The sequence below is a fragment of the Cajanus cajan genome, chromosome 10 (genome assembly GCF_000230855.2).
Source record: "Cajanus cajan strain Asha chromosome 10, NIPB_CcT2T_4, whole genome shotgun sequence".
Lineage (NCBI taxonomy): Eukaryota > Viridiplantae > Streptophyta > Magnoliopsida > Fabales > Fabaceae > Cajanus > Cajanus cajan.
Window position 1 is genome coordinate 13231380 of NC_138526.1, and position 23848 is coordinate 13255227.

General features: G+C 33.7%; 3 protein-coding genes across 3 annotated transcripts; all 3 read left to right on the plus strand.

Moving 5' to 3' along the window:
- Positions 1 to 501: 501 nt before the first annotated feature.
- LOC145952853 (uncharacterized) lies at positions 502 to 2748 on the plus strand. The gene is made up of 2 exons (XM_083065905.1): positions 502 to 1868; positions 1952 to 2748. Exons 1-2 carry the CDS (start codon positions 1025 to 1027, stop codon positions 2011 to 2013), a joined length of 906 nt encoding a protein of 301 aa, XP_082922031.1. The 5' UTR covers positions 502 to 1024; the 3' UTR covers positions 2014 to 2748.
- Positions 2749 to 15164: 12416 nt separating this feature from the next.
- LOC114915093 (FBD-associated F-box protein At4g10400) lies at positions 15165 to 16455 on the plus strand. Its single transcript, XM_029269213.2, has 3 exons — positions 15165 to 15848; positions 15930 to 16082; positions 16168 to 16455. Exons 1-3 carry the CDS (start codon positions 15165 to 15167, stop codon positions 16453 to 16455), a joined length of 1125 nt encoding a protein of 374 aa, XP_029125046.1.
- Positions 16456 to 18732: 2277 nt separating this feature from the next.
- LOC114915094 (uncharacterized) lies at positions 18733 to 22529 on the plus strand. The gene is made up of 3 exons (XM_083065904.1): positions 18733 to 18876; positions 19618 to 19777; positions 19858 to 22529. The coding sequence occupies exon 3, from the start codon at positions 19863 to 19865 to the stop codon at positions 20238 to 20240; it is 378 nt and encodes a 125-aa protein (XP_082922030.1). The 5' UTR covers positions 18733 to 18876; positions 19618 to 19777; positions 19858 to 19862; the 3' UTR covers positions 20241 to 22529.
- Positions 22530 to 23848: the final 1319 nt, after the last annotated feature.

Below are 23848 nucleotides of genomic sequence, written 5' to 3' on the forward strand. Positions count from 1 at the left end.
ATTATTTTGTACGTATTAAATAAGTATTTTTATTAGCATTTTTAAATAAATATTTATATGTTTTAAGAGAAGGTTGATTTTATATGATATTTTGTTATTGAAATTATATTATTATATTTAGGGTCAGAAATATATTATTATTATAGAGAAAAAAATATTTTATAATATACATGTATTTATTTTATTTAATTATTTTGAGGAAAATTAGAAGTGGGTTAGAAGAGAAGGAAAATGGGTTGGGTTGACCCAGTCCAATGGATTAATTTTAAGAAAGGAGTCAGGTGGTGTTAACCCTATCTGCCTCATTTGCGTTCTGAAGGGTTAGGGAAAAAAAGAGGAGAAACAAAGAGCTCTAAGGAAGAGTACTCAGGAACGATCTTAGATCACACCAAGACCATTCATCTTTTGCTCATCCAGGTACGGGGGAGATGGGTTTCTTCATATGTGAATATAGGGGTGTTCGAGTAGTGAGGGCAATCCGTAAGTCCCTCAAGGAACTCTATTTAAAATTCTGAACGATTATCTGTGCAATCGATGTTCTAAATTCTTAATTCATTTGGAAGAACTTATTTCTTGAATTGTCTTTGAATTCCATTGGGGTTTTCTTGTTAATTCTTTATCCTTAAATTTGATGACTTGAATTTTATGTGTTAAGAAGAGTTAGATTTTTTTTTAAAACCAATGGAAACCAATTTTTGAGGCTTGAGATGTGTATTGTTATGAAATAATTGAATAAGATGTTAACAGCTGTAGTTAATTGAGGGTCTGTTAAGTTGTCAATTTAGAAGTTAGTTTCAACTGTTAGAATATTATAAATAGGAAGTTGTTGTTAGAATTCTCGACAGAAAAAAGAAAACTTGTAAACTCTCTGTATTCTTCTCTCTATCATCAATAAGGAATTCAAACTCTTCTTTTCTCAAGATTCCACGTTCTAATTGGTTCTTCGTGTTCTGGTAGCACCTAGAACTATTTCTATACATATCAATTGGTATCAGACTTTCGATCTTTCTCGGAGCACGTTTCCATGGCAAACTCTACACGTCATGCGACGACAATGAAAGATTTGGAAGAACGCATTTCTACAAGATTGGAAGCGCGGTTGGTAGAATTAGCGGGTGCAATGCAACGCACTCTGAGTGAGTCATTAAAGGATACGATACAAGAGATAGTGAAACAATCTGCCCTTGGGGAATTGAATTCAACCCCTAACCGCGGTGAGCATCGTAATTCTGCGTATTCTTGTGGTACAAGATTGGCAAGAATTGACTTTCCTCGATTTAATGGTGATAATGTGGACCAATGGATTTATCAGTGTGATAATTTCTTTTTAATTGACCGAACACCTGATGAAAGTCGTGTACAATTAGCAATAATTCACTTAGAAGGACGTGCTTTACAATGGCACACAGCTCTTGCAAAAACTACGAATTTTTCTTTACTGTCTTGGAATGCTTATAGTAGGTTGGTGAGAGACAAGTTTGGAGATGTGTGTGTTGATCCTATGGCAGAGTTGATGAAACTTCGACAGACTAAGTCGATGGGAGAGTATCATGAAGAGTTCGATGCCATTATTAATAAACTGAATTTGTCAGAACAATATACTTTGAGTTGTTTTTTAGGTGGATTAAAGAAAGATGTCCAGATGTTGGTGCGCATGTTCCAACCCACTACGGTACAAAAGGCATTCACGTTAGCTCGGATGTATGAAGCTGCTAATGCACCAAGTTTCGTGGTGTCGTCGTTATCATTGAACAAACAGAAAGGGCTATTGGGATCAAAACCAGGATTGACAGAGAAAGCTGTTATTCCTTTCGGGAAGAATTCTGAGGCAAATAAATCTGGCATTCGATCAGTTGCATACATATCAGGTGCCTTTAATCTTGGTCGTGTCTTCATCCATTTCTGGTATGTTAACTTCAAATTCATCCCTGAACTAGTATTTGTGTCCAAGGGATTTGCAATCTTTTTGTTGGCTGCCCACCTCCTATCACTTGCTGCATTTGCGCATTATAGTTGGTGCAAACATGAAGGAGGGCTATGCAACTTTCTGCATTCTAGATATGTCTTTATGAGACTGAGGTTTGCGCTTTTCTTCTCTTCCACTTTTTCTAAGAAGGTTGGCAAGAGCAGTTCATCATCCCTCAAGGTCCTTACTAAAGAACATATTGTGACAACTATGTTTGTCGGGAACTTCATTGGCATTTTATTTGCTCGGTCATTGCATTACCAGTTCTATTCATGGTACTTCTATAGCTTACCTTACTTATTGTGGAGAACGCATTACCCAACATTGCTGCGTTTGATTTTGTTCGTGGGAGTGGAGCTGTGCTGGAATATCTATCCTTCTAACAACCTTTCTTCTACGCTACTTCTCTGCCTTCACTTAATTATTCTATGGGGTTTGTGGTCTGCTCCGCTAGAGTATCCTTATGAGATTGTATACGGGCAACCTGCTCCAGCATATCTTCCATATTTTCCAGGAGAGTCCGGGATTGAATTAGTAGACAGAAGCTTGGCAAAAAGAGAAGAGATGCTGAAGTTACTTAAGTTTCATTTAAGAAGAGCCCAAGGAAGGACAGACAATATCAGATAGGAGATCTAATTTATGTCAAACTACATCCTTATAGACAGATTTCAGTGGCCCAAAGGGGAAATATGAAACTCAGTCCTAAGTTCTTTGGTCCCTACAAAATTCTGGATCGTGTGGGTGCAGTAGCTTACAAAATTGAACTTCCAGTTCAGTCTAAAGTGCATAATGTTTTCCATATTTCCCAGCTTAAAAAACATGTGGGAAATGCAATAATTCCAATAAACTTCCATATGAAGCTGATACTGCTTTTGCTGAAAGGGAGCCTGAAACAATACTAGATCGGATGATAGTGAAAAGAAATGGTATTGCAGTGACTAAGATACTTGTTAAATGGAAGCATCAACTTCCAGAAGATGCCACGTGGGAATTTTATGATTTGAAGAAGAAGTTTCCATTATTTCATCCTTGAGGACAAGAATGTTTCCAAGGGAAGGGCATTGTTATGAAATAATTGAATAAGATGTTAACAGCTGTAGTTAATTGAGGGTCTGTTAAGTTGTCAATTTAGAAGTTAGTTTCAACTGTTAGAATATTATAAATAGGAAGTTGTTGTTAGAATTCTCGACAGAAAAAAGAAAACTTGTAAACTCTCTGTATTCTTCTCTCTATCATCAATAAGGAATTCAAACTCTTCTTTTCTCAAGATTCCACGTTCTAATTGGTTCTTCGTGTTCTGGTAGCACCTAGAACTATTTCTATACATATCATGTATGGATTGATTTGAAACGTATGAAGAATATAAATGGAGTTAAACTGAACCAACGGGGTGTAGAAGTAGTGAAAATTGGTAAAAACCTTGTTGAAACTCGTAAAACGCAGGTTTAATTTCACAGAGGGGAGTCTGGGCAGAGATTTGGGCGCTCAGCGCCAGTTTTGGGCGTCGGGCGTCGGGACCCCGACATACGTTTGTAATTTTGCGATATCTTTCTGTGTAGTTATCCAAATCGAGTGCCGTTTGTTTTGTTAGAAACTAGACATCTGGGGCTACCATTTAGACACACGAATCGTGTAAAACTATTAATATTTGATCATGTTATGTGAGTTGCAATTTGAGCCTTCCAATCTGTGTGCGAACCACAACATCAATTTTTGTGAGCCCTGAATGGTAACCTAAACGACTTTATTAGGATTTGTGTTCTTCATGAAAGTTTTAGATATTGATGTTAGTATTCTAATGGAGTTGGGATCACTTAGAAAGAATATGTATATCTCGAGTTATGGTTAAATTATTAACTGAATGTCATATATATTGTGATGTGTGTGAAGAATTATGTGAAATTTGTGATCTATGATGTTGATAACTTAATGATAGGTACCTAGCATGTGAGGATGATATTGCATGGATTGTTATTGACATGTGATGATGTTATATAATGGAGATGCATTAATTATGAGTTACGTGGGATGTATGAGTTGCATGAGACTTATGAGTTGCATGTGGTGCTTGAGAAGCTAGACGTGGCTATATTGCATTGGACCCTGGGCCCAGAGAGGGGTTGAGACAGGGGGACCATGACGGGAGGCATTCCATGCGTGGGCCGTTGGGTGTTTAACTGCGCAGCTCACTGGCCACAGAGGGTTTAATGGTGGGTGGATTGCCTTTGCACGGGCCGCTGGGTGTTTAACCGTGCAACATACCGGCCCTGGGAGGGTGTGACAACGGTATGCCCGCATTGGAAACAACTAAGGGAATTGACGAGGTACGCCCATTGTGCGGAGTGCCAAGTTGAGACTCTTAGGAGAAGAGATGTGTATGAGCATATAGTGAGCATGTGTATGAAAGCTTGTATGATTGAAAAAAAATTATGTTTGGTAATTATATAAGATGTATTTGTTGTTTATAGTTAATGATGATATTTTGGTGCACGGTGTGGGGTGGGAATTGGATAGCTCTATGTTCATATATGATGTTATCTATCTCTCACCATCCTGTTTTTATGTGGTTTTCTTTTAGGTGAAGATGAAGGCACTCATAGTGTTGAGTTCTAAAGGGAAAGGGTTCTGCTCTGATAGGATGTGACATTGGGGCATGAATTTAGGATGCTTTAGTTATGAATTGTTATTTGTCGTTTGAGGAGACTTATTTTTAGGAGTTTTATATTCACCTTATATTTGTAAATTCTGGATCCCTTTCATTTTTCTTTAGAGACCTTGATAATTTTCTTTTAAGAGTAAAACTTTATTATTATTATTATTATTATTATTTCTATTTATTTCAAGACTTGTGAACCTATGAGTTTTTATTAAAATATGTGGACCCTTCTTGATGTTATATTTATTGAATTATTCTTATTGTTGTTACTTATCTATTATGGGGTAGAAGGGTGTCACATCTAACACTTGTTCAAGTGTTTCAATCCGCCACTAACCCTTGAATTAAGTTGCTCCTGGACCTGCACAATGAACACAACAAAAATGGTTAATGTAGGCTGCTCACAAGGTGAAAGGAATGGTCACTCTTGTGAAGGTGGTTTAGGAAAAGTTTGGTCACTAAATTAGGTCAAATTTTGTAGTCTTAATGTCCAAATCTTTTCCTTCTTTTTGTTGAGTCAATGCTTGATCCTTAAGCAAGGATTTGAGGCCACTTCCAGCGCATAAATTTTAATGAAAGAAAACAAGACAAGAAACAAAAGCACAATTTAAGAAGCTTATACCAAAAATTGAAGAGTAATGTGTATATGACAAGACTCAAAGATGTCCAACAAATAAAACTGAGAAATAAGACTCCAAAGAAGGCTAGCACTCAGTTAGAAAGGTTCCTAGATAAGTACTAGAGTAGATTAACAACACACAAAATTTGAAGTAATTTGAACAAGTATACACAAAATAGTAGTCTAAAGAAAATTAAGGAATCAAGTGAATTTTCTAGTTTCTACTCTTCTCGGCTTTTTCCTTTTAAAATGTTATATATATTTTTTTTTATTCTTTCTTTTTCTGAATTCAAATTAAGATTCCAGAGAAGGTATTTGCCTTTTATTTTCAAATTTTTCACAATTCCAAGATATAGTAACCGAGACTACAAGTTTGTCAAATTTCAAGTGAAAAAAATGATGAAACTAGTGCACTAGTTTTTAGGTTTTTGTAATGGATTCTTTTGTTCACTTTTCTCTTTTTTTTTTATAACTATTTTGAAACAATAGGCTCTTTATTTTCCTCTGTTTTTCAGCCTCTATACTTTTAAAATTTGAATCCAAAAGAGATAGTGCACTAGAAGTAGGATTAAATACTTGAAATTTTAAGTAACACAATTTTTTTTAAGAATTTTCAATAGAAAGTGATTTGAAAACTTAAGTACACAATGGAAACCTAACTCTAAAGAAATTTTCTAGAACTAATAGCAAATTATGAACTCAATAAGGTAAAATAAAAAGCACATATAGGTAGGCAAAAGAGAAACAATCCGAGACCAAAATGTAGACAAACAAATCAAATCAAAACTAGGTTAAACATGTTATTCAAGGAATTTGTAACATATAAGGACTAAACACAAAATCTAAGACAAAACAAGGATTAAAAACCAAAATCTAATGCAAATGAATGAGGTCCAATCACGGACACATGCAAGAAATGGAGAGACTCACATAAAAGCAAAAACAAGTACAAGCAAATAGGTCCTAAAACATGTTGATTGTGAAAGAAAATAAAAAACAATCAAGCAATGGATCTATGGAACAAAATTTGATTCAAAACAAGTAGATCCGACAAGAAACTCAAGTAAGACAATAAGAACACAAGAACACAAGACACACACGGACAAAACAAAGTGAAGAACACTTATCTCCTTGAAGACCTTGCTCTTGATACCAAAATTGATGAGATTCCACTTGGAATTCTCATGAACACTTCAAGCTTCTCGGAAATCCTTGGAATAACTTCAAGGCACAAGACTCCAATGAAGCTTCAATGTGACCTAGGCTTGCATAAAGCTAAGTCCGAAGAAGAGTGATGGGTCCTAGCTCTACAAAGAGAAACTCTCAAGTAGGGTAGATTCTAGGAGTAATGACTTCGGAGGAGGTGAGTTCAAAGAGAGAACACTCATCAAATATATCCAAAGTATGATTCCATCACATGGCTTTGATAGTAAAATCTCAACAACTTGTTAAATTTAATCATTAGTTTAGTAGTTGTAATCATTAGGCTAGGTAGTTTGAGTTAACTTAAGCTAACCTAGGTTATTATTAAAGTAGGAGTAGCTTAGCTTGCTTCATAAACTTTTAAACAATTAACTAGACTTCTAGGCATTTAACTAGTGTTAGTTAGCTTAAGTAAAAGATAGTTAACCATTGTTACATTTAACCATAGTTAATCTAGCTTGCACCATAAGCCAACTAAACTCTCTCTCTCTCTCTATCTCTCTCTCTCTCTCTCTATATATATATATATATATATTATTATCTTTGTACCTTGGCCTAAGAACTTTGAGATTTATACATGACTTGGTCGAGATTTTCTCTCCTAATTGTCTCTCTCAAAGCTTGTTTCTCTCTTTGAAATTCTTCCTTTTCTCTTATCATCTCTTGAGTGTGGTGAGAATTTGAAGAGGTTTATCATTCTTCAAGAGTGTGGTGCCATCAAGGAGACTTTCTTCATCATCTTGTATGGTGAAAATGGCTTCTAGAATCAATGGAAGCCATTGAAGTAGCTTGAAGGAGTTCAAGAAGTGAAGATCATTTCCCTAGAAGCTTGAAGGAGAAGTTGCACCAATCCTATTTCTCCTAGAGTTTCCATCAACAGATGACCTTGCTTCAAGCATTTAAAGAAAAAGAATTACAACAAACACTTAATATGAGCCACACATGTGTAAAAAAAGTTACTCACTATGAAAACTTCTAATAACTAACCCTACCTACATAGAGCTCTTCGATGATGTCAAAAATGAGATTCTCTAAGAGAAAAAAAATGTTACTTTAGTCCATACTTGATCTCTAGACATCTCCCTTTTTGAAGTCTTCAACAAAGTAAATCTCAATCACAGCAATTCAATACATGTATTTTGATTATCTTACAAAGTCATCTGTTATAGTGAGGGAGTGAAAAGAATAAAAAAAGAAAGAAAGTAGAGTTTATGTGTGTTAGATAAAACTAGTAAAAAAAACTCACTCAAAAACCTTCAACCAATGGCTTTTGGCAGTAGCTTCTTACCTCCACCTCTAGTATTTTCTAGAGAAAATTATAATTAGTGGTTACAAAGATGAGAACTTATGTAAGAGCTTAAAGGTTGTGGTATGTGGTGGAAAATGGAAGCAATCCAACTCCTTTACCACACAAACCAACAATGGCTTTGATAAGACTCCACACCAATAAAGTGGCTAAAGAAGACAAACCATTTATCATCATACAAGAAATAATACATGATGATGTTTTCTATGACAAAAAGAGGTTTGGGACAAACTCAAGACGAAGTTCCAAAGTAGTGGAAAAATAAGGACGGCGAAGGTGCTAATTTTAAGAAGAGAATTTAAAGCAATTAAAATGAAGGAAGTTGAAACAGTAAATGAGTTTGCTAACAAAATTTCTAAAATGGTTACACAAATCATATTATTAGGTGAAAAACTAAGTGATCAACAAGTTGTGGATAAAATATTAGTGTTTTCCAGTCAGGTTTGAGTAAAAAATCATTGTTCTTGAAGAAAATAAGGAATTTTCTTATATATCAATTTCAAAACATGTAAATTATTTACAAGCTACTAAACAAAGATGATCCTTAAGGATAAAAGAAAATGATGAAGGTGTTTTCGTGGCTAATACCAAGGTAAAGTTCAAAGCAACGATAGTTCTGAAAAAATAAACCACTTAATGGAAAGAAAGGAAAAGGAAAAAGAGGAAGAAGAAGAAGAAGAATATAGATTAATTTTCAATGTTTGAGGAGTTTTCTGAAAAACGGTGACAATGACAATTGACATTAATGTTTTTTAGTAAGAATTAAAATCCTAACAACAATGTTATTACTCCCATTCTTACCACTAGGTTGACTTTACTTGTTCTAAATTAAAAGTTTTCAGTAAAATTTATTTTATATTATAAATTTAAGTTTGTATTTTCATTAAAAAAACATTTTTAAGATTTAATTGTATCCTTGTTGAACTTTGTGGTTTCTCTTGCCTTGTGAACTGTAATGAACAAGTAAGTCTCACATGAACACAACTATACCACAAAATATCAAATATGCAACACAAAGAAAAGGAATCATTTATCATAGATTTATCAAACAACAAAACCTAGACATCATATATATATAGAAGGGATCCATTTATTCCAGGAGTAACTCTACCTAGACTTACTCCATTTAATAACTCATGCTCTATATCAAATTTCAACGATCCAACCGTTAAATTTAAAGTTCTTAATACATAGATCAAATCTGCAAATTTTTGAAAAATTTGATACTTCTTTTCATTAAGTCAAATCAACGTATAAAATGTTTTTATGGTCTATGTATGTATGCATATATGCATACATAGAGAGAGAGAGGGGAGGGACCCGTTTACTCTAGGAGTAAGTTTACCGAGACTTACTTTATTTAATAACTCATGTTCAATCCAACCGTTGAATTTAGAGTTCTTAATGTATAGATTATTTGCAAAATTTTTAAAATATTTGAAAACCATTTGATAATTAATTTCATTAATTCAAATGGATGGATAATTATAAATTTATTTTATACGTTGATTTGAATTAATGAAACGAAGTACCAAATGATTTTCAAATTTTTAAAAAAATTACAAACTTAATCTTTGCATTAAGAACTTTAAATTCAACGGTTGGATTATTGAAATTTGATGTAAAATATGATTTATTAAATGAAGTAAGTCTAGATAGACTTATTCTTAGAGTAAATGAATCCCTCTTCACACACACACACACACACTCAAGATCTCAATAATCGACTAGAATCAAAAACCATAAAGCAGTTTTTGGTCCTCAAAGCAATAAAAAAAATTCTGTTAAGTAGGAAAGTAGTTTAGTTCAATTCAATGAAACAAAATAATAGTTTAATTCAGTTCATCTGAACTAATATGCAGTTAAGTTTAGTTTACATGAACTACTTTTAAATTTAGTATAGTTTCTATAAGTTTATTTCATTTCATTACATTCTTTCTACCCCTAATTAGAGCTATAAATGAGGATATCCTAAAAAAAAGTAGCACATATTTCCTTAGGACTTGTTGGAAAATTTCATTCATCAAGCATTGAAAATTGGTTGGTGTATTAGTGAGGCCAAAAGGCATTACTAACCATTCATAGTGTCCATGATGAGTCCTAAAAGCAATTTTATGTCTATCTTTCAGCTAAACCAAATTTTGGTGGTAACCAAATCGAAGTTCTAATTTAGAAAAATACTTAGCTTCATACAATTCATCTAACAATTCATCCACAATAGGCATAGAGAAACTATCATTGATTGTATTGGCATTCAATGCCCTATAGTTAGTATAGAATCTCCAACTTTCATTATTCTTTTTAACTAGAATAACTCAAGAAGAAAATGGACTATTACTAGGTTGGATTGTACCTTGGTCAAGCATTTCATGTACCGTTTTCTTAATTTGCTCTTTCTAACTATATGGATATCTATATGGATTGACTTTCATAGGTTTTGAGTTCTGTTGGAGAGGTATAGTATGATCTTGGCTTCTTTGAGGAGTTAACCCTATTAGTGTCTTGAATACTCCTCTATAAGAAAGAAGCAAGCTTGCTAAATTTACTGCAATTAATGTTAGTAGGGAGCTCCAAAATTGTGTCCTTTGGGCAATATGGTTGCGTAGGTTGAACTGTGAACAATTCCACAATAGCATGGGTATGGTGCATCCTCTTCAAGTGATGAAATTGAACTTGGACAGGTTTAGTGGATTTTTCACCTTGTAAGGTGATAAACTTGACATGCTAGATAAAATTTTAAAGTGAAAGTTGCATAATCTACGAAGGCCTAATTTTGCAATCTAGGAAGTGCCTAAGATTGAATCTACTCTAGCCACAAGCAATAGATACATTGGAACATACAATTCATACCCCTGAATGGGCCACGGAAGTTGTTGAATTACAACATTCAAGTGTTCAACATGAGGATCTTGCATGAAATAACTTACAATCCAACTACAAAAGGGATATAAGGTCTTGTAATTGTGAGATAAATGAGTTTGCCAACTAGTCTTCTGTATCTTTCTAGATTTGGGAGTGATGTACCTAGCTCTGCCATTAGCTTTTTTTATTTATTTGGGTCCATATACAAAACTATTAATGGGCCTACAATTGAATAACAAGAGTATAATATCGTTTCCACCCTATGTAAGGGGTGAAATCAGAGAACAAAAGTGCAACACCAAAAGTAATGGCGATTCTAACTGACATAGAGCATTAACGATAATATTATTTTTGTTGGGCCTATAAACATTGTCGAAGTCAAAATCTAAAAGCTTAGTGACCCACTTATGTTGTGTCAAGTGTTAATGGATTGAGAGAGTAAGTTTTTGAGACTATTTTGATCCACTATAATTTGATGATGTTGGCTAATAAAATACAAGCTCCATTTATACAGATACTACCTCCATTCTATAACCATAAACATTTCCCTCACGTATACAAACTTTATTTGAATTTTTTGACCTAAGTTTTTTATTAAGAAATGCTATGGGATTGTCATGTTGTGATAGGAACACACCAATGATCGTAACTAGCGCATTAATTTTCAGGAAAAATGAACATGGGAAATGAGGAAGCAACAAAATAAGGATTGAAGTTATTTTAATTTTTAACTTTGAAAAGGACTATTGAGCTTGTTAATTCAATGTAGATTGAGTATCTAGAGAATTGAGTAACATGGAGAGTAGAGTGCCCAAAATAGCATAATGTCTCACAAAACGACGATATAACATAGTTAGGCCCAAAATAATCCATGTGAAGTTGTGAGAGAAAGTGGAATCGATCGATCCAAATTTGTCTGTATTTTCTCTAGATTTGGATGACACCATAGGTTAAAATCACATGGCCCAAATAATCCATTGAAGTTACCTCAATAACACACTTAGATAATTTCGCATAAAATTCGTTAGACAATAATAGGTGCAAGATGAATTTAAATGAAAAATGTGGGCATGAGAATCAATTACTATTGACCAAATATCATAAAAAAATGAAAATAAATTTTCTCAAAAATACTCTAAGTAAATCATTGATAGCTATCCTAGAGTTGAGAATTTGAGAGTTAATGAAACGATGAATTTTGCTAAACAAATTTGGATCATTAATTTTAACTAATGATGGAGATTTCTTAAATTGAATACTCTCTAGTTATTTTTGAATCGAGGGGATTCAGGTCCAAGATATTCACACCAAGATATTTTGTCAATTGTTGGAAGTTAATCGCCTTGAGTTTTACCTTGTGATGCTCGGCTGGATAGGAGTCCAATTTGACCTGACCAAGTTAAATGGTACTCCCTCCATTTTTCTTTTCATAGTCGTTTTGACACTATTTTTTTTGTTCTTCTTTTATTGTCACTTTTCTAAAATCAATGGTTTATTAATTTTCTTTTTCATTTTTATCGTTGATAATTAATGTGTGTTTACTAAACAATGTGTTTATTCTTTTTCAATGTACCTATTTTTTCTTCAATCACCTAAAGAGTATAACAGAAAAATAAGTAATAAATATTTTAAAAAACTAAAATATCAATTATTTTCTTAATTCTTGTACATAAACCTTAAATGTCAAATAATAAAAACGAGAGAACATAAGTACAATCTTCAATATTATTTTTTGCCAACTAAGAAAAAAATAAATTTAAATATAATAATCTAAGTATAATGTAATTAATAATTTAATTTGATAAAATAAAAAAGATTAAAATAGTGTACCTAAAAAATATGTGATTTCACTATTGATAGGCTTATACACACGTAGTATAATATATCTATGATTATATAACATGCCATATAAAATATTAGAAAAAGAAGTATATTAAGTGATCACATACTTCACACCTGGTGTAAAAATAGAAGAAAAATAGACAATGTCTTTGTTTACTTATATTTTGAAAGAAAATAATATAAATGCAAAGTGTAACCTGCTCCTAAAATTTAAATAAAAAAGAAAGTAAATATTGTTTCATAAAAAGTGTATTTATAATATAAAAAGGTAGTGAATCGACTAGTAAAATTAGAGGAAAAAAGAGTATGGAATCGATATCGGTGTTTCGGTTTTCAGTGTATGGTTGTTGTACGCGTCCATTAAACGCTGCTGAGGTGACGAGTACCAATGCATATAATAGAAACTTGAAAAAAGTTGGGCCTCGAGTCTTATCAACTTTGGATATTAAGAAGACACTTAACTAGGACCGTAAGTGGGTTAGGTTCATCCAATTTGGATAAATTTGTTATTCGGTCAGATTAAGATTTAATGAGTTGGATTTATACAATTTATTTTTAAATCTAATCACGAATAGATTAGATTAGGTTAATCGAGTCAACATAATTTTATTTATTTATTTTTTATAAAAATTTAAATATTTTAAAATAAATGTAAATCATTTGATATATTGTTACAAATTATATGTTATCAACCTATACAATAAACAATGATATAAATTAAATTCTAAAATAAATTTATTAATTTGTTATATTATTATCAACTCAAAAAGTCAATATTAATTAATATAAAAGAAAATTTAAAATAAATATAATATATTGTTACAATGCTATCAACCTAAAATACAAAACTTATTATTAGTAAGAATGAGAGTGAGTATTATCATAAACAAATAATCATTCAAATATAATAATAATAATAATAATAATAATAATAATAATAATAATAATAAATGACCGGGTTGGATCGGGTCAATAACGAATTGAAAACACAAACCCCACCCGCACAGTACCGAGTTTTGGTCAGGTTGGGTCAGGTTTGATCGAAACACCAAAAAAATTCGATCCAAACTTATTGGATTGGTTTGGATCAATTCGAGTTCAAGGATTACCTGTACTTGTTTACACTCCCATTATACCATGCTTATTACATTCTATGCAATTGACTTAAATTAATTTTATAACAAATTTATAATTAAATATTTAATTTTATTAATTAAACATCAATTGACTTGAACCGACACTTAGTTGGATATAATTATTTAATATTTTAATGACTACAATATTAACATATTTTATTGTTATTTAATTGACTTAAATAATTTATATATATATATATATTATATTATTTTTAATTTAAAATTATATATTATATTAGATATAATTTTATTTGATTCAAATCAAGTTATAATTTCATTATTCTAATATGATTACAATTTTTAAAGAATTTATTTAAGATATGGTATAATTTTATTGAAATTTATATATATATATATATATATATAGGATGGTTCAAACGACACCGGTGTAACTTTTACTAAGTGTTACACTGCTCAATAACTTTATATTAAATGTGAATTTTATAAATCCAACCGTTAGATTTAAAGTTCATATCACTTTATATGTGTATATCAAATTTTGTTAAAATTGAACAACTTGAGGGTAATTAAAGTGTTCATATTTTAATATATTTTAAAATAAATATATTACTTCAATTTTGTTTTATCAGAATGAAGTATCACATCATCTTGGATTAATATAAAATTTTGTATATATGATCTAAGAGAAATTTTTTTTCAATCTAATGGTTAGATTTACAAAATTCACATTTAATATAAAATTATGGAGTGATATAACACTTAATAAAAGTTATACCGGTGTCATTTAAACCCTCCTTTTATATATATATACATATATATATATATATGAATATTTAAAAAAAAAATTTAAGAGACTCAAAATCACATAACTCAATTAGTAATCCATTGGTTTAAATTTTGTTTTCATGACTAAGTACTCGAGCCGATTTAATCACTAGCCCAATTTTTAAAACATTGTAGAGAACTACATTAGTATCTACTTTAATATTTAAAACAGACAATATCGTAATTGATTTAAAATTTAAAAAAAAAAAACAAAACAAAACAGACAATGTCATTGTTTATGTCAATTTTTTAATTAAATAAAAATAAACATGACATTATCGACTTTTAGTGTCAAGAGAAAGAATATTTTATTTTAATAAAAGCATATTTAAAAAATGGAGAATGACTACGTGGATTTTTATATATATATATGAAACTACTTATACACTAATTCTATAATTAATGTTTTTATTTAATCCATTCACGTTCCCCTCAAGAAAAATTTAATCCATTCACGTGGAAAACCCTACTTATAACATATTTTAATAATCTTCACATTTATTAGATGAAAAATGCATTAAACATTTTTGCTATTTTTAATACATTAAATATATATATTTATTTAATACATAATGTATTCATAGAATTCAACAGTCAACATGAGCCGTTTCATATTCGTGACGTATGGCTTTTCAATGGAAAGTGCATCAACTTCAATGCAAACATAAACCTCTGAAACGAGTTTCGACGCTTAGGATCACTTTGTTGAGTGTATAAAATACTTGCATTCCCTGTTATATTTCGAAACATTATTTTCGTGTTTGGTATAAGCTTTCTAAAGTCATCATATGGGTAACAGAATCAACATTTTGCCGGACGATGTCCTATGCCACATTCTCTCTTTCGTTCCAACCGAAGAAGTAGTTGCCACAAGTGTTCTATCCAAGAGATGGAAACCCCTTTGGCGTTCAGTTCCTGCTCTCGACTTCACCTGCTGGAACTACTCTTCAAACGATAAAGCCCGTTTTCGCTTTGTTCAGTCTGTCTCTACATTTATCCTCTCCCGTGATTTGAACCAACCCCTCAAAAGATTCCGCATCAGATGCTGCTCTTCTGTTTTTGATTCTGCCTTTTTCAATGCATGGCTTACCACTGCAGCGCAATCCAGAGTTGAACACATCGACCTTTGTATGGATCTTAAAATAATTGTCTTACCCTCAATCTTGCTTAACTGCAGCACCCTAGTGGTTCTCAAGTTGACATGCCAAGAAATGAGTGGTTTTTCATCTGTTCACTTGCCATCACTTAAAATCCTGCATTTGGTTGTATTTTTAGAGCGTACACATCTAGCGGCGTTTCTTTGTGGGACTCCTAATCTTGAGGACTTGGTAACCAAGTGTGTAAGGTTTAGTCACTATGAAACTAAAGGAATATTTAGAAGACTTCCCAAATTACTTAGAGCTGTCATAGTCAAAGATGCGGTTCCATTGGATGTTCTTTATAATGTTCACTTCCTGCGAATAGAGAAAATGGTAATGTGATGCTTTTGTCATTACTTTCAATATTCAAGGAAATTAGGGTTTCTAATGGCTTGATTGTGCTGTAACTCTTAGGATGATAAACACATCGAAGACCAGCTGCAGATTCCTATGTTTCACAATTTAACTCAGATTGAATTGTGCTATTTTGATTATGCTCACTACTGGATTGATCTGTTTGAAATACTTGAATATTGCCCCAAGCTTCAAAATCTCTCTATTTACATGGTTTGTTGAGTTACTATAATAACAATTTATATTTTGTTTTCTTCACATGTTTGCATTTATTTTGTTTGTTAATGCATGTTATCAGGAGTGTCCAGAAAACGCACCTGAGCGCGGTGTAAAAGAAGATTGGTCATGTCCACCACGTGTTCCCAAATGCATCTCATTTCACCTTATATCATGTTGCCTTAACAAGTACAGTGGCACTTTTGGGGAGTTTGAATTTGCAAAATATATTTTGCAGAATGCAAGAGTTTTGCGGGACATGACAATCTCCACTTGTGAAGATGAAGAGGAAAAGGAAAAACTTGAAATGATAAAAGAACTATCGTTGTGCATAAGAATCTCTTCAACTTGTAAACTATCATTTAATTGATACTCTCATGCAAAGCTTAGGGTAATAGCAACCTACAAGTAGTAATTTGATGTTTTGATTTTGATGGCTTGACGATTTGATTTTAATGTATATCGAATTGGTCGAGTGGACTTCTTACTTTATTTTTTTTCTTTTAACTAATAAACTTTTATATAATCAAATTCTTATATATTAAATTTGAACCTCAATATTTATAATATTTTTATAAATTTTACCTTGTGATGCTCGGCTAGATAGGAGTCCAATTTGACCTGACCAAGTTAAGTGATACTCCCTCTATTTTTCTTTTCATAGTCATTTTGACACTATTTTTTTGTTCTTTTTTCTTTGTCACTTTTCTAAAATCAATGGTTTATTAATTTTCTTTTTCATTTTTATCGTTGATAATTAATGTGTGTATACTGAACAATGTGTTTATTCATTTTCAATGAAACCTATTTTTTCTCCAATTACCTAAAGGGTATAACAGAAAAATAAGTAATAAATATTTTGAAAAACTAAAATATCAATTATTTTCTTAATTCTTGTACATAAACCTTAAATGTCAAATAAAAAAAAATGAGAGAACATAAGTATAATCTTCAATATTATTTGTTGCCAACTAAGAAAAAAATAAATTTAAATATAATAATCTAAGTATAATGTAATTAATAATTTAATTTTATAAAATAAAAAAAATTAAAATAGTGTACCTAAAAAATATGTGATTTCACTATTGATAGGCTTATACACACGTAGTATAATATATCTATGATTATATAACATGCCATATAAAATATTAGAAAAAGAAAAGTATATTAAGTGATCACACACTTCACACCTGGTGTAAAAATAGAAGAAAAATAGACAATGTCTTTGTTTACTTATATTTTGAAAGAAAATAATATAAATACAAAGTGCAACCTGCTCCTAAAATTTAAATAAAAAAGAATGTAAATATAGTTTCATAAAAAGTGTATTTATAATATAAAAAGGTAGTGAATCGACTAGTAAAATTAGAGGAAAAAAAAAAGAGTATGGAATCGATATCGGTGTTTCGGTTTTCAGTGTATTGTTGTTGTACACGTCCATTAAACGCTGCTGAGGTGACGAGTATCAATTCATATAATAGAAACTTGAAAAAAGTTGGGCCTCGAGTCTTATCAACTTTGGATATTCAGAAGACACTTAAGTAGAACCGTAAGTGGGTTACGTGGCATTGAATTTGGAAAAATTCGTTATTAGGTCCGATTAAGATTTAATGAGTTGAATTTATATAATTTATTTTTAAACTTAATCACAAATAGATTGGATTGAGTTAATTGAGTTAACATAATTATATTTATTTATTTTTTATAAAAATTAAAATATTTTAAAATAGATATAAATTATTTGATATATTGTTGTAAATTTTATGTTATTAACCTATACAGCAAACAATGATACAAATTAAATTCTAAAATAAATTTATTAATTTGTTACATTATTATCAATTCAAAAAATCAACATTAATTAATATAAAATAATATTTAAAATAAATATAATATATTGTTACAATGCTATTGTTCTTACAAGACTGAGGTCGGACTTTCAGCTCGGATGATTTACCTTGTCCATGTTGGTCCTGTAAGGAATTTGATGAAGTTGGCCTGCTCAACAAGTCTTCTTGGTCGATCCCTCTCTCACGCGTCTCGGATGTACCTGCAAAAAAGACTCTGACGATCAAGTTAGTTGTCTATCCTCTCTCATGTGTTGCTTATATCATTACCTATCGTGGTTTCCTCTATAACCATGTAACTGCCATATGGTTATCTTGATGAGAGTAGTTTGCGGTTGAATGTGTTTGAGGTCGTCCACTTGCCGAGGTGCCTTGCTAATATCTCTTGTCCGATATGACGTGTTAGTGTTTGATGTATTTACCTTAGCTTGTCTGAGTAATCACCTCGGTCGAGTTGACCTGTGACCTCGATTAATCTCGGCTCGAGTTAGGTTGGTACATAAGTCCCCCAAGCTCTGAATGAGGGAGGAATGAAAGAGCTGAGAAAAAGAAACATAGCTCGTCCCTTGATAAAAGGTAGAAGGCAATCTAAGGAATAAAAAATGTTACAAACTGAAGGGTTACACGTGTAAGGACAGGAAGTGTGTCGGTGTAAGTCCAACAGTTGTAGTCTGGGGAAGCGTGAACGGAGGCGACATTTAATCATGACGATTGAGTGGTTTGAGGTGAGGCATTTAATGTGTAAGAATGCGAAGCGTGTGAGACGTGTGGCAAAAGGGTTGCAGTGCTTCACAAGGTAACAAAGGGATGTAGGGAGTGGGATATATAAACAAAGGCTAGCGGTGGTGGTATACGAGTGGCCTCTATATTCGTTGCAAGTGAAGACATTCGTGGAGAATAGGATACGCGAGGGTAGAATATATCCAGGGGCGTACACATTACAGGTACCAAGCGCTTTACTCTTGATCTGTATATTGTGTTGGGTTGGGTATAAAGATTGGGGAAATGGGTAAACCTAAGGAGAGGGCCACAGGGAGTAGGGTGAAGGAGGTGGGCGTGCCAAAGAGGGGTGGGAACAACAGGAAAGATTCCCACCCTAAGATTCTCATGACTGGGTACGAATGGGTGAGGGGGGATGTAGGTAAGTATGAGAGTAGGGTTAGGAATGCGATGGAGGCGAGTGTGTTATAGCATAGATTGAAATTTTGTCTTCCTCCGTATTTAGAGCACCTTTCCATTGAACCCTGTTCGTCTGATGAACGTATATTTTTCCAAGTGTCGACATCGCCTCCCTACATATACATGTACCAATGCCTGTTTAGAGATTTGGGTGTGTTAATCCCCTTTACCCCGTTCGAATGTGAATTTCTAAGAAAGATTAATGTGGCGCATAGTCAATTACACCCTAATAGCTGGGGTTTTGTACGCGCGTTTCAAATATTATTTTCAGTAATGGGGATGAAGCCAAGTTTGGGGGTTTTCATGCATTTTTATCAGATAAAATTGGGGGAACCACCGTTTGGATGGGTGTCACTGAGTGGGAGTTCGAACGGTGGTTTATTCCAAATTTTCTCGCAATCGTATAAGAATTTTAAAGAAAAGTTTTTCAAAGTTCAATCTGCACATAATGATGCAACCTCGGATCCGATTTTTCACTGGGATGGTGAAGCGAGGTTTCCTCTAAGTTGGCAGGCACAACCCATGAGATTTTCTGGGTTAGAGGGTTTAGTATTATCAGTTGCAGAGAAGAAAGATATAGAGAAATTGGAAGTGCTAGCTCGGCCGTAGAGAGTAAAGCTATTCTATTGCTTGCAGGATCAGAAAATCCGCAAGACGATTTAGAGAGTAAGTGTGATAAAACAACATTTACGCTTAACGAAAAGTTTATGTATAACTGATGGTACTGTGCATTGTTTTATGTGTAGGTATTATGGGAAAGAGTAAGTGGCGAGAATTGAAGGAAAAATATGGGGATAAAGATGTGGAAATTGCCAAGGTGGGAGAAGAAAAATTGGAAGCAAAGAAGAAAAAACAACGAGTTGGGGATAAGGATGTGGACTCAAGTCGTCCGGGGCCCCTTCAAGCCGAGATTAAGGAAGAGAAGGGTGCCGACACAAATCGGCCCGCTGGCGATGCGATTCATCAAACTGCTAGTTCAAGTCATCCAATTGTTGTTGCTGATGTGAACATCCCCTGTGTCTCCACATCGGGTGTCGGTCGTGAAGAGGGAAGCAAGCTAGTCGTTGTGATTCTTGATGAAGAAACAATAAGCATGTTTTATTACTTTTTGGGAACAAAGTTACTATAATAGAATAAAACATGTTGATTTTCGTTTGTTTTGTAGACATTGAAGTCCAAGGAAACAGCTAATCCGACTTCGCCTGATGACACGATGTCCAAACTGCAAAAAGCAATTGCCTAGCTCGGTTTTTCATCTCCAATACCACAAGGAAGATCTTCAAAAGGTGATTGAACGAGTCGACCTCGGTCATTGCACCAGCGATGACTCTAATAACCCTCTTGGGAGATTAGATCACGTAAGCATTTCTCCAGATGTTACTTCATTTTGGAGTGCTAAGGTGACAGCGGATGCTATTTATCAAGACGACCCTGCGCGCATTACCGACAAGGCCTTGATTGAAAAAGTGGGTCCCATACAGGGTTTGGATTCAGTTGAAGTATTTCTGCAGAGGTCGATTGCGGTGGAAGATCATTGAAGACAAAGATGGGGGAAAAACATAGAGCAAATGGACAAGTTGAAGGCGGAAAATTCAAAAATTGGGTTATTGACTGCCGGGTTAAATGATGTGAAAGCAAAGTTGGCAGAATCCACCAAGGCATTTGAGATATCAATTCGATCAAACAAATCGTACTCAGCCAAAGTGGAAGAACTCTTGGGTAAGGTGAAGAGCATGGAGAGAAAGAGAGAACAAAATGAAAAAGAGAATGCTGACTTGAGGATGAAACTGGGGAAAATCGTCTAGAGAGAAAAAGAAAATGCGGAGCTGAAGATAAATGATGGAATAACACTAAGGCCGAGAAGTCCAAGAGGTGATATATTGAAGGAGGCAAGAGGAATGGGTTAGTGTTGAAAAATCATAGTAGGAGTAAGCCTACTTTTGGGCCTTAGCTCCTAAGTTTTTATAGCATTTATTTTTATTTTATTTTCCAATTTTACCCTTGTATTTTGGGGTGCTTAGGACTTAGAATTTATTTTCCCTTGTATTTCCCATTTTGCCCTTGTATTATGGGGTGCTCTAGATAATTAGGTTTTTAATTTTGGGCTAGGGTGTTAATTAGAGGGTGACGCATGTTTTTGGTGTCATTGGGTCTATTTTTGGTGTTAGAAAGGCTTAGGCCCAAGTGGAGGGCAAAGGTTGCATGGTCTTATCATGCACCTAGATATAGCCAATCTAAACCCAAAGATTCCATCCTTGGCCACCAAGTTGCATCTAGGGTTCATTTGCATTTCATTTGGAATGCATTTGCCTACTCCAAATGCAACCCTAGATGCTTCCCCTCCTATAAATATCCAACACCCCACACCTTGTAAATACTTTGGAATTTATGATATTAAGAGAGCCTTTGTGCCTTAATATTCTTCCTTAGTCCCCTTGGTCATTTCGGCCACCTATCCTTCTCATCTTCACCGTGAGTGTTCTCACCTTTAGGAGTGGCCTTCATCCATCAATGAAGTGAGCCAAAACCCTAGAGTACCACCTTAGCATTTCATCAAACACCTAGCCTCCATAAACACCATTCGCCCATCTCCATCTCCAAGGCTAGAAACCTTGAGTTCCATGATCCAAGGAGTCCGGTCATCCCTCTTTCACGCTCTTAACTCAATCCATGCAAGGAGGGTTTCCATCAATAAAGCTTGAAGAGAAAGATCATATCAATAAGGAAATGCAAGATGAGTTGCAAAGGTTGAGGGAGCAGAACAAAGCCTGCCAAGAAGTGATAGCTGCGGATGTGGAAAAAGCTACTGAATTAGAGAAGAGAAATAGTAAATTAAGTTCAGAGCTGGAGACTGCCGATCTGCAGCTAATGGCAGAACATAGAAGAGGGTTTGCCAAGGCGCTTAGGCAAATCAAAGTGGTGGCCCCAGAAGTCGATCTCCATGATCTAGACATCAATAAAGATGTATTTGATGGAAAATTGATCAGTGAAGATGATCTACCTAATAATTTTAGCGGTGAAGAGTAAAGTGATAATGAAGTTGTAATAGTGGATTTCATAAAACTTGTTCAGTTTAAGTAGGTGTACTTCGATGATAGACATTTTATCTCATATTTTGTTTATTTTGAGTAATGGTGTTTCGACGATATACGTTTTAGTTTCAATGAAAAGCAAGTTATTATACATTCAATGGATTTCTTTCGTAAAGATAAAATGCTTGAGTCATAAATAATAACAGTCATTGTATGAATCGGAACGAGTCATATAGATAATGTAGGTCCAAATTTGGTCGAGTATGGAAGTCATTGACGGTCTAGTGCTGAGATCGTTGGCTCAGACTTGGTCAATTGCTAAATTAGAACTAATGTTGGCGCAAAATTGGCTGAGGTTATCATTGATTCAGACTTGGCCAATTTTCGAATTAGAATTCGCATTGGCTTAAGTGCATTAACATTGACTCAGACTTGGCCAATTTTAAAGTTTGGCTCAGGCTTGGCCAATTTTTAAGTTCGGCTCAAACTTGGCCAATTTTTAGTTGAGAGCCAAATTTGGCCGAGTTTGTTAATATTGGCTCAGACTTGGCCAATTTTAAGTTCGGCTCAGACTTGGCCAATTTTAAGTTAAAAGCCAAAATTGGCCGAGTTCGTTAACATTGGCTCAGACTTGGCCAACTTTTAGAGTAAGAACTGGCATACGAATTAAGAATAAGAGATTAAGGAAAATAACCAAGTTGTAAGAAGAGAGAATATCGGAGGGAAAGAGAATAACCAAATTGCAAAAAGAGAGAATTTATAATGTAGAGTTGTATATGCATTACATCTCTCTTGCTGACCTCAGGCATGCCTCGTTAAAACCTCTTCAGCCAAAACCCTTCTTTTTTATGGGAAAAAAGACTAAATTAGGAAAGAGAGTACACCACCTAGGTTTACACAGTTCAACTATAATAAAATTTCAAATGAGTAGCATTCCAAGTCCTTGGTATGACTTTGCCACTCAATTCCACAAGTCTGTATGCACCATTTTGCAGACATTCTGAAATACGGAAAGGGCCTTCCCAGTTAGCTGCAAAATTTCATGCTGATATTTTTTTTCTAGCTTCTCCAATAGCTCTCCAAACGAGGTCTCCTTCTCGAAAGGATCTCGGTTTAAGCTTGGAGTTGTATCTCCTGGCAGCTCTGACCTTGCATGCCTCCTCTTGAACTCGGGCGCACTTTCTGATTTCATCCACAAGATCGAGATTGGTTTTCAACGCTTTTGTATTCTGAGTGGTATCAAAAGTCAATCTTCGGTGACTTGGTTCCCCGACCTCCACTGGTATCATGGCATCAGACCCATAAGTTAACTTATATGGGGTTTCTTGGGTGGTAGTTTGTGGTGTGCAATGATAAGCCCACAAAACACCTGGGAGCTCGTCCACCCATTCTACTTTTGATGAGTCAAGTCTTTTCCTGAGTTTTCTGAAGATAACCTTGTTGGCAGCTTCAACTTGACCGTTGGTTTGTGGGTGTTCAATTGAAGTAACTTTGTGATTGATTCCGAGTTGTCCCAAAAATTGTTCAAAATTTTTATCAACGAACTGCTTCCCATTATCAGTGGTTATGGCACTAGGTAAGCCGTACCTACAGATAATTTTCTTCCATGTAAATTTTTGGACATTGGCCGCAGTGATCTTTGCTAAGGCTTCAGCTTCAATCCATTTTGTGAAATAATCAATTCCAACTAATAGAAACTTTAGTT